General features: G+C 41.1%; 1 protein-coding gene across 1 annotated transcript in view; it reads right to left on the bottom strand.

Annotated features, from left to right (window-relative positions):
- Positions 1-12753, bottom strand: part of LOC124274363 (cytosolic purine 5'-nucleotidase-like) — a 185112-nt gene that overhangs the window by 16535 nt on the left and 155824 nt on the right. Inside the window, 1 exon segment of the mRNA XM_046709737.1 lies at positions 11174-11262. Within this exon segment, the coding sequence (XP_046565693.1) occupies positions 11174-11262 (89 nt within the window).

A 12753-nucleotide genomic window follows, 5' to 3' on the forward strand; every position in this document is an offset into this window, starting at 1 on the left:
TCATGGTGTACCAATAAACCTGGGTTATACCTACCACGACAATCATGGTGTACCAATATACCTGGGTTACACCTACCACGACAATCATGGTGTACCAGTAACGACCATGGGTTATACCTACCACGACAATCATGGTGTACCAGTAAACCTGGGTTACACCTACCACGACAATCATGGTGTACCAGTAAACCTGGGTTATACCTACCACGACAATCATGGACAATCATTGCCAGTAGTACCAGGTTACACCTAAACCTGGTGTACCAGTACTGGGTTATACCTACCACGACAATCATGGTGTACCAGTAATCCTGGGTTATACCTACCACGACAATCATGGTGTACCAATATACCTGGGTTACACCTACCACGACAATCATGGTGTACCAGTAAACCTGGGTTATACCTACCACGACAATCATGGTGTACCAATATACCTGGGTTACACCTACCACGACAATCATGGTGTACCAGTAAACCTGGGTTATACCTACCACGACAATCATGGTGTACCAATAACCTGGGTTACACCTACCACGACAATCATGGTGTACCAGTAAACCTGGGTTATACCTACCACGACAATCATGGTGTACCAGTAAACCTGGGTTACACCTACCACGACAATCATGGTGTACCAGTAAACCTGGGTTATACCTACCACGACAATCATGGTGTACCAATATACCTGGGTTACACCTACCACGACAATCATGGTGTACCAGTAAACCTGGGTTATACCTACCACGACAATCATGGTGTACCAATATACCTGGGTTACACCTACCACGACAATCATGGTGTACCAGTAAACCTGGGTTACATATACCACGACAATCATGGTGTACCAATATACCTGGGTTACACCTACCACGACAATCATGGTGTACCAGTAATCCTGGGTTATACCTACCACGACAATCATGGTGTACCAGTAAACCTGGGTTACACCTACCACGACAATCATGGTGTACCAGTAAACCTGGGTTATACCTACCACGACAATCATGGTGTACCAGTAAACCTGGGTTACACCTACCACGACAATCATGGTGTACCAGTAAACCTGGGTTATACCTACCACGACAATCATGGTGTACCAATATACCTGGGTTACACCTACCACGACAATCATGGTGTACCAGTAAACCTGGGTTATACCTACCCTACAACATGGTGTACCAGTATACCAGTTATCATACCTAGCCTCATGGTGACAATCATGGTGTACCAATACCTACCACGACCTGGGTTATACCTGGGTTACACCTACCACGACAATCATGGTGTACCAGTAAACCTGGGTTACACCTACCACGACAATCATGGTGTACCAATATACCTGGGTTACACACGACAATCATGGTGTACCAGTAAACCTGGGTTACACCTACCACGACAATCATGGTGTACCAGTAAACCTGGGTTATACCTACCACGACAATCATGGTGTACCAGACAAATGGTGTACCTGGGTTATACCTACCACGACAATCATGGTGTACCAGTAAACCTGGGTTATACCTACCACGACAATCATGGTGTACCAGTAAACCTGGGTGTACCAGTAAACCTGGGTTACACCTACCACGACAATCATGGTGTACCAGTAAACCTGGGTTACCACGACAATCATGGTGTACCATATACCTGGGTTAATACCATGACAATCATGGTGTACCAGTAAACCTGGGTTATACCTACCCGACAATCATGGTGTACCAGTATACCTGGGTTACACCTACCGACAATCATGGTGTACCAGTAAACCTGGGTTACATATACCACGACAATCATGGTGTACCAGTAAACCTGGGTTACACAATCATGGTGTACCTACCACTACCGACAATCATGGTGTACCAGTAAACCTGGGTTATACCTACCACGACAATCATGGTGTACCAATATACCTGGGTTACACCTACCATGACAATCATGGTGTACCAGTAAACCTGGGTTACATCATGGTACCCACGACAATCATGGTGTACCAATATACCTGGGTTACACCTACCCGCGACAATCATGGTGTACCAATAAACCTGGGTTACACCTACCACGACAATCATGGTGTACCAGTAAACCTGGGGTTACCTACCACCGACAATCATGGTGTACCAGTAAACCTGGGTTACACCTACCACGACAATCATGGTGTACCACCTAAACCTGGGTTACACCAATCATGGGTGTATACCAGTACAATCATGGTGTACCAGTAAACCTGGGTTACACCTACCATGACAATCATGGTGTACCAGTAAACCTGGGTTACACCTACCACGACAATCATGGTGTACCAGTAAACCTGGGTTATACCTACCACGACAATCATGGTGTACCAGTAAACCTGGGTTACACCTACCACGACAATCATGGTGTACCAGTAAACCTGGGTTACACCTACCACGACAATCATGGTGTACCAGTAAACCTGGGTTACACCTACCACGACAATCATGGTGTACCAGTAAACCTGGGTTATACCTACCACGACAATCATGGGTGTACCTGGGTTACACCTAACAATCCTGGTGTACCAGTACCTGGGTTACCTACCACGACAATCATGGTGTACCAGTAAACCTGGGTTACACCTACCACGACAATCATGGTGTACCAGTATACCACGACACCTGGGTTACACCTACCACGACAATCATGGTGTACCAGTAAACCTGGGTTACACCTACCATGACAATCATGGTGTACCAGTAAACCTGGGTTATACCTGACAATCATGGTGTACCAGTAAACCTACCTACCAGTAAACCTGGGTTACACCTACCACGACAATCATGGTGTACCAGTAAACCTGGGTTATACCTACCACGACAATCATGGTGTACCAGTAAACCTGGGTTACACCTACGACTAAAACATCCAGGCCCTGGACAGTGATATCCATGGCCCTCAGAACACCCAGGGACCTGTAGCTTGAGAACTAGTCTGTCTTACAGTCCCTGAACCACATTATTCTCCCTACTGTCCTCCCTGCAATGCTAATGCCCTAAATAAAGCAAGTCTAGATTCTCTCAGGTTCAGGCTGAATTTCCCATCTCACTGGGGCTCGTTTTCAATTTAAATGGCTGACTGACTGACTGAGTTTAGTTTTACGCCGCTTTTAGCAATATTCCAGCAATATCATGGCGGGGGACACCAGAAATGGGCTTAACACATTGTGCCCATGTTGGGAATCGAACCCGGGCCTTAGGCGTGACGAGCCAACGCTTTTACCACTAGGCTACCCCACCGCCCCCAATTTAAATGGGTTTATTTGAAAGGTATATATATTCAGAGACTAAGCATTAGTCTACCTGAGAACACACAGTCCCTAAACTGCATTATTTCCCTTCCACCAAGCCCCTTCTGCTAAAACCCAAAATGAAGCAAGTCTAGATTTCCTCAGGCTTAGGCTGAATCTCCAACCGCTCTATGGCTCCTTTTCAATTTCAATAGGAATTATTTGTTTCTATCAAACTTAAACCTTCAGAGAGTACTTGTTAGTCTGCCCGAGAACTGACAATAAATTCGACCACTGTTATTATTGAAAAAGTTTCAGATTTCAACTACTTGACACCCATGCTCGAACTTCAAGTCATTCATCATATATACATGAACATAAATCCTGTTCAAATGTTTGCAATCATTTTACAATTAAGATAAATCCACAGTTTGACAAACATTTGACCTTAAACATTATTAAACATTATTAAACATTAAAATATAAAGACATAAATTTCACATTTCTTGTGAAAAAATATAATCCTTTTGATAATAATGACACATAAGAGCAGGGATTTAATGAAAATCCATAATTTTAGCAATTTCAATCAAAAATGATAGAAATAATTTCTCCAAAGTGAGATCCATTTGGACAAGATTCAAAGAACACTTGGCAGCCATAACGTTTTATCATCTTTATTCACTCATCTCATCAAATTCTTCACATTGGCAACATGTCTGGCAGATATGGCACTTACTGACTTCGCCCACCCTTCTCCAAACATTGAACTTGGAAACACGTAAATACTTTCTCCTACTCACAGTCACAGGGATGGTGGGAATATTTCAATTCCCTCTAGTGCTTTGGTACAAGACTTCTTCTACCAAAATACTGAAAATATTCTTTGAAGTTCAAAACATAAATTTCCTGTTCAAGGCTCATTTCAAGTTTGGATTATCAAGAGAAATTTATGGCAATTTGTGTTTGATATTTGCTGTATAAATATATGGGCAGGATTCAGTTTAAAGAAATTGTTGAATTGTTAATTAAATCATTTAAATCAAATTAATGATGCCAATTTTGTTCATTACATCCTCACACTGCACAGCTGATTCCCATGTACAGACATCAAATACATTGACAACCATGTTTTTTATTCACAAAAAGTTAGTTTGAAAAAAAATGTTGTGCAAATCAGCTTATAATGAATATTTGATAAGATGCATGAAAGAAAAAGCCGTTGACAATCCTTTATCATTTTGACAATCATTTCAGTTTCCTGATTCAAATCAAGCAAAGTTTATACAGAACCACAAAGATTATGTACATCAGTGTAATCATCTGACATTACACGTGGATTCGGCAGTTCACGGAATCTCCTCCAGAGCTGTCCTCAATGACCTCTGAGGCTGAAGAGCCTCCCACATCAGGGGTCGTTCAGAACAGATGCTTCTCGCACCACAAGACACCGCTGAAGATACCAGGGACGTTAAACTGTCACCTGTCAATCCTGATGTCAGGAAGACGTATGGACAGCTTGAATATGAACCATGTAATTTGTAAATGTTAATCGTGGATTATTAACTCATTATTGTGATATTTGTCTGTGTGCATGATTGGCACTTACAGACGAGATGAGGGCATCTAGTACACCAGCCATGTCAGTTTGAAACTTACATAATCACTGAGTAATAACTTGATTTTCGGTGTAATTGTGAGCGTTAAATTTATCAGTGACATCAATCCCTTATGTCTGCTAAGTGACTAGTAAGTAATTTTGTCACTCTTGAAAGTGAAGGTTATATAATACCACTGACCCAAGGTTGGCATCGCTGAAATGGCAGTGCCACAACTCCAAGAGTGAGTGAGTGAGTGAGTGAGTGAGTGAGTGAGTGAGTGAGTGAGTGAGTGAGTGAGTGAGTGAGTTTAGTTTTATGCCACACTTACCAATATTCCAGCTATATGACGGCGGTCTGTAAATAATTGAGTCTGGACAAGACAACCCAGTGATCAACAGCATGCCCATCGATCTGTGCAATTGGGAACCGATGACATGTGTCAACCAAGCCAGCGAGCCTGACCACCTGATCCTGTTAGTCGCCTCTTACAACAAGTATGGGTTACTGAAGGTACATTCTAACCCGGACCCTCACAGGTTTGACGTAAGTACATGAAACATGATGCTTGAAGATAATGATGATTGTCTTGCCTGTTTGTATGATTGTAAACACTTACCGCCTATTTTCCTGTTCGTATAGTTCCTTCGCTAGGAGTGACATGCACCAAATGTTTACAGATACATTGATCAGATGTTGGGAAAACACGTCTAATTTAAGTGTATTGTTCTACACGCTAACAATTTCAGAAGGTAGTAAAAGTCATTAAAGTGACATTTACCCAATATATAGATTTTCTATTGGATGTTGTGCGCAGTGACATTAATGCAAATCTTAAGCCTATAAATGACCCATTTTGATGTTTATACATTGTTCATATGCATGAGACAGTGTTCTTGCCATGGTCCAACACCTGGGAAGGTAATACCTGGGTATTCCCAGCACAAATAAATCATTTAGATACTTTAAATTTAGACCTCTTGAAAATTTGCATAAATTGGAAAATATCTGGGTTATTCACTGCACATGACATAATTGCCTCGCTACAACCCACACTGGAGATATAAGATGAAGAAATGCAGGCCCAGACTCGCCTGTTCACTCAATCTGTATACATTGTACATGTAAACCCACAGAAGGCAGGGAATAAATGTAGACAGAGGTAGTTATAAAACATTTAAAAGTGCAATATACACAAAGTAGCAGGAACACTTCTATTCTAAGGCCTACAGACAAGTACATTTTTTTTCAGGAATATTTTGTATAAGAGACAATTTTAGCAGAGAGTGCTGTGGGTCAAGAAGTATTTAAAGTGACAGTGAGTGCATAGCTAAGGACTGACTGACTGACTCAGTTTAGTTTTACTCCGCTTTTAGCAATATTCCAGCAATATCATGGTGGGGGACACCAGAAATGGGCTTAACACATTGTGCCCATGTGGGGAATCGAACCCAGGTCTTCGGCGTGACGAGCCAACGCTTTAACCACTAGGCTACCCCACCGCCCGCATAGCTAAGGAGGGTGATGACATTAGTTTGTGTCTCCGATCTTTGTAGAGACTGCATGTCAACAAAACATGTCCGTCATCTTCCACTTCAGCAGTATTTCAGAAGGTATATATTCTGTTGCTGAGGTGCTGTAGGTGTTGGCACTGTTTTCGCGAGGTGATTACTCTTAGATATTGTTTAATTTAATTTCAAATCTATTGCCAATCTTCCTGAAGTGCTAGAATGGCGATTAAACAATAAGGACTGAACAGAGCTTGTAGCAACACTGTCACACTTTGTACACACTTTGTAGAAACTCAACAAGGTGTTACGCATGATGAGTTTATGCTTTACCCGCTGAGTGAGTGAGTTTAGTTTTATGCCACACTCAGCAATATTCCAGCTATATGGCAGCGGTCTGTAAATAATCAAGTATGGACCAGACATTCCAGTGATCAACAACACGAGCATCGATCTGCGCAATTGGGAACTGATGACAAGTGTCAACCAAGTCAGCAAGCCTGACCACCCATTCCCGTTAGTCACCTCATTACGACAAGCATGGGTTACTGAAGATCAATTCTAACCCGGATCTTCACGGGTCCCCCAAGCAGAGGATCTGAGTCTTTCCCACTTTCTCACTCTCAGCCAAATATGCCCACACACTCATTCCCCACCTCGACCCTATACCCGCTCAGACCCAACCTCACCCCTACACCCGCTCAGACCCCACCTCACCCCTCCACCCGCTCAGACCCCACCTCACCCCTACACATCCGCTCAGACCCCACCTCACCCTTACACCCGCTCACTCCCCACCTCGACCCTACACCCGCTCAGACCCCACCTCACCCTTACACCCGCTCAGATCCCACCTCACCCCTACACCTGCTCAGACCCCACCTCACCCCTAAACCCGCTCAGATCCCACCTCACCCCTACACCTGCTCAGACCCCACCTCACCCCTACACTCGCTCACAATGTGTGGCAAGTCTAGATTACCATAGTTTCAGTTGTGAAATTCCAAGAAATAATGTAAATTTGTTTAGTCTCTGAAAATGAAAGAAGTCTCTTGGCTCTTTTTGTTTTATTTTATGATTTTAATTTATTAACTGTTTTATCTGTTGATTTCAGAGACTAGATGTTAGTCTACCACTGGGCATTGGGCTGCCAGACAGCTCACAACTCATTCATCCATTCAGGGCTAGAAATAATTACTACCCAAGAATATCTTTTAAAATCAAGTTTAAAGAAACATACGAATTTGTACCTGTTAACATTTGTTAAGCATTCTAAATACATAGTTCCCCTAAACTCATTTCAAGCACAGCTGAACGCTGATGGGGAAGGAAGATTTGAGATTTTTCACAATAAGTCTTGTAAGTGATAGACTGTCAGCCTCGCAATCATCTGTCAGATACTGCTGCTGGGGCTAGACGTACAAAAACCTACCAACCTATCATTCTTTCAGTAAAAAGCATTTAAAATGTTTACATAAAGATGCCATTTCCCGACAACTAGTTAAATGACAGAAGCATTTGGAGAATTGCTTTGATTTTTTTTTGTAATGAAGCATAAATATAAATGTAACAACATTCTCTTTTCTTATTTATATTTTCTTTCAGTACAACTTGAAATCTTAATGAGTTATAGTCCAAATTTGCAGTTTCTGCAAATGAAATATGAAGTCACAATTTTGTCATAAACATCAGATCAGGTAATAAATTAATATATATTTTCTCATAACTTAAATGTTTTTACATTTAGTTTTTGTAATTCTTCCCCTTATTTACAAATCCATAAATTCAAATTTCATTTTCCTGTCATCATGATAGTTCATCATAATGTTATCTTGGGAGCGGTATGAAATTATTACATTGTAACATTGGTATGCTTTATTGCATTTCTCCCTTTCATCTAAAATACCATTCACGTTGCTTTTTTCACCATGTTTTGGGGTCACATGCCATTTCTTAACACTTCACCACAATACCGCTAAGTCTGTGCATCCGCACAAACATCCAGACAGCGGGAGATTTTTTCATGGCCCAATTCCACCCCATCTTGATCTCATTTCTCAGCCATCACAAAGTTTATATGGGAGATGCCAAACTCATTTTCTCGTAAAACACAGACCAATCTTTCATCAGCATCTCTTGGAAGCCGTCAATCAGGGGGAAGGATGTTAATGTGTTAATTTCACTAATTACGAGAAGGACAGGATGTTAATTACATGCAACCACATGTCCCCCTCTTTCTAGTGTTCCACAGAGGGGGGAACATCAGAGACCAGACTGTCGGTATCACCTGGATTGTATCATGTTAATAGACGGGGAGGGGAGAGGAAGGATTATGGGGAAATCAGCACATTATGAGTGTGATATACATCAGCTTTTATCATATGTAAACTTATGTTTTTGTGTACTGGCGATGCACATCATTGTGTGTCTGAGTAAATTCAAGTTTGGTAACGATGCAACCAATGCATGACCACTACCAACAGGATTCAAAGGATTGATGTAAGTTTGACTGAAGCATCCAGTCATAGATGAATGAACTATAGGCTCAATGTAGAAACTGCTTGAGGACCAGCTGGTGAGGATCCACTGGATGTTCAATGTAGGCCAGGTAACTGTAGGCCAGGTAACTGCAGAGTCACAGATGGAATCAAAGGAGGAACTGCTTCAGGACAAACTGAAGGATTCTCTGGAGGACGAACTGTTGGACATGAGTAGGGTTCATTCTTGGACAAACTGAAGAATTCTCTGGAGGACGAACTGTTGGAGATGAGTAGGCTTCATTCTTGGACAAACTGAAGGATCCACTGTAGTGCTAACTGCTTGATGTAGGATACAATGTAGGACAACCTGTATGGCCAACTGAAGGATCATCTGCCTCCTGTCTAGAGGACCAACTGTTGGAGTAGTGTAGCATTCATTGATGGTCCAACTGTAGGATAGACTGCAGGACAAACTATATGGCGAATTGTTGGAGTAGTGTTGGGTCAATCTGTTGGATCTTAGTAGGGTTCAATTGAAGAAGGCTGGGACCAACTGTTGGATGGGTAGCCTAGAGGTTGCAGGACAAAAAGCGTTAGTGTAGGGTCGTCCACTGATTGAAGACCGGGTTCGATTCACTGTAGGATGCACTGTACAATGTGTGAAGTCCATTTCTGGTGTTGGATTGCTGGAATATTGTTAGGCGTAAAAACTCACTGTCACTCACTGGATCTTAGTAGGGCTCATTGAAGGCCACCTTAGGATCCACTGTGGACCCATCTGTAGAATCCAGAGGAGTAATTGATCCACAGAAAGATCATCTATAAGATAAGTTTTGGATCGACTGTAGAACCAGCTGCAGGGCTGCTTTTACCATTTAATGTAGGATCCAGTGTTGGAACATCTGCAGGGTCACTGTAGGAATTTCACTGTAGGATCTACTGATGGACCAGAGTCTAAAACCTTGACTCAAAATACCATGCATTGCTCCATGGAATGTTGTAACTTAAAGTAACGCATTAACATCACAAAATATTTACATCAAAGTGGATTTTCTATGGCTGTAAGAATTAAACACTTCACTATCACCTCATGAACCTGTCATTTAAAGCAAATAATTTTGTACGCTGCAAATGAAAATAACTTTCACAGCTCCCCTTTTCTGGAACTCACTGCCTCTTCACATTATTATGGTAAATAGAAAAGAAAAGAGGAAATATTGTGCATTTGGAGATGATGAACATTTTTGTACCAGAATATTTAAGTGGACCACTAGAGAAAATTTCAGAGTTTACAAACAGATGTAATTAAACAGTTCTCACATGAAAGCTCTTATGTTACAAGCATACAGAGCACTAACTCATAACTATACATGGAATTTGTTTAAACGGTTGATCAACTGTCTGTATTCTCGTATCATACAAGCTACACTCGAGGCGAACAGAAGAGCCACCAGCATTACAGTTGTATCACAGCACCCTGTAAAACTCAGGATCTCAAAAACTAGTGGTCAACAGTCTGAGCATAGAGAGAAGAGGTCTTCATTGGTGGTCACTCACTGAGAACTGTTTACACTCCACAATCACACAAACTAGTGGTCAATAGTATGAACATAGAGAGAAGAGGTCTTCATTGGTGGTCACTCACTGAGAACTGTTTACACTCAACAATCACACAAACTAGTGGTCAATAGTATGAGCATAGAGAGAAGAGGTCTTCATTGGTGGTCACTCACTGAGAACTGTTTACACTCCACAATCACACAAACTAGTGGTCAATAGTATGAGCACAATCAGAGGAAGTCTTATCTAGTGGTTATCCATCAAGAACTGTTTACTCTCAACAATCAACTTAGAATCTTAATGCCTCAGTAGCCTTGAATTATGAGAATATGGTTGTCTAAACCTAGTCGAGCTAAGAATCCTTACACTGCATTATATTTGTACTGAATCATTAAAAATGTTTTTTCAACATTTTTGCATAATCATGACATTTAGGGAAAATAATAAACCAAAGAACATTCCTTCTTTAAGTACCATGCTCAGAGAGTTCAACCTGTGAATACAACATTTCCTTTTCTACAAAAACTCAGGAAAACAATAATGCCCTGAAACACTTAGACCAATTCCTTCAGCGCCATAGAATTCCAGGAATCATGCCAATAATGCTCCTTTTTCTCTACAGGTGTTAATTATTCGTATCCCTCACACTCACATGCTAATTGTACAACCACCACGTGGTGATTATAACTGTGGCTTGGGGCTGGTGTGATGTCACTACCAGATGGCGCTCTACGTCACTGTCAGAGAGTAAGTGGCTTTCCAGGTGGAAGTACTACCTACCTGGCAACTCATACAGGGTATTGAAGATCCGGAAGCGGTGTTCATCCATCTGAACAAACTTGCTTGGATAGAGGGTTTGGATTTCCTGCCTGTGAATGAAACATTGAGAGGAATTACAATGGAATTTAAAAATGCTTTGACTTCAAGATGAATGAATTTACCTTGACATGAAATTTAGTATCTAGGTCTTACATATGTCTAGTGTTTTGTTATATACAAAATTTGTTTCATTCAATATTATGTCAGTTCTGGCAATAATGCACTTAGTGATGTCGGAGGTCAATGAGGAGTATTCAAACTGACTGACTGACTGACTGAGTTTAGTTTTACGGCGCTTTTAGCAATATTCCAGCAACATCACAGCGGGGGACACCATAAATGGGCTTAACACATTGTGCCCATGTGGGAGAACCCGGGTTTTGACAAGCCAATGCTTTAACCACTAGGCTACCCCACAGCCCCAGTATTCAAACAGTGCAGAGTGACCGCTTTTAGCAATATTCCAGCAATGTCACGGCAGGAGACACCAGAAATGGGCTTCACACATTGTACCTATGTGACGAATTGAACCTGTGTCTTCAGCATGACAAATTAATGCTTTAACCACTATGCTACCCCTCCACCCCAATATACAAGTGAGTTTGGTATGATGTCCCTGTGAGCTACATTCCAGTTACAGCACTGCTCTTCTCTTGCATCAGGACAGACGAAAGTGAAGCAGGTGTCAGATGTATATATGTTGGTAAACCCCACTAGCATGGGTATGCTGCATGATAAACCTAGAGGCATAATCAGGGTGAACCAGGATTTGAACCCACAATGATAGCTTTCTTGTGTGCCCCAAGGGAGGCGACTCTGCACAGAGAATTGCATCACTTACACAACTGGGTCAGGAGGGAAACATTAACATTGCAAAAAATGTATTTGTAGATGACTTTACTGTATTTGTTGCTGACCTCATGTAGTCACCTGACAAGCAAATATCTCACATGTAGTATTTGATATTTGTTTAAATGTAAGAAGAGAGAAAGCTTATTTAATTCTTCTTACATTTGTTTTAATGAGTAAATGCAAATGTCCAAATATGGACCAAACAATCCTGTGATAGATATTATGAACAATAATCAAAATATTTAGAGCATGACGCACATCCAAGCATTTCAGTAAGACAGACCACAAGACATACATATATCTGAAAGTCTAAGTTCACTTTATTGCTTATTCAAATAATAATTCAAGTCAGTTAACATGTCTTTCCTTGCGATCATACTAGTTGACATTTTGCAAACTTAAAAAGCAAGCCGAGAATAATGTGTTTGAATGTGTAAAGCCCATATCATGCTTTTTATACCATATTGTAAATTTTACCTCAGTTTCTTGGCATTGAGGCTAAGTAAATGTGATAAAAATGATAAAATAAAACAACTGTCTGTTGACAAAAATAGAAGACAAAATGAGAATAAAACGCAAAGACTGAATGAAACATGGTATGTGTCAAAAGCAAATGCATCTAATAAATTTCTTTAACTACACCATCAAAACAATTTCTCAAAAAGATCTCAATTTCTCAAAAAATCTTC

Source organism: Haliotis rubra, unplaced genomic scaffold (assembly GCF_003918875.1).
Source record: "Haliotis rubra isolate DU_JTF1 unplaced genomic scaffold, ASM391887v1 Scf19, whole genome shotgun sequence".
Taxonomy (NCBI): Eukaryota; Metazoa; Mollusca; class Gastropoda; order Lepetellida; family Haliotidae; genus Haliotis; species Haliotis rubra.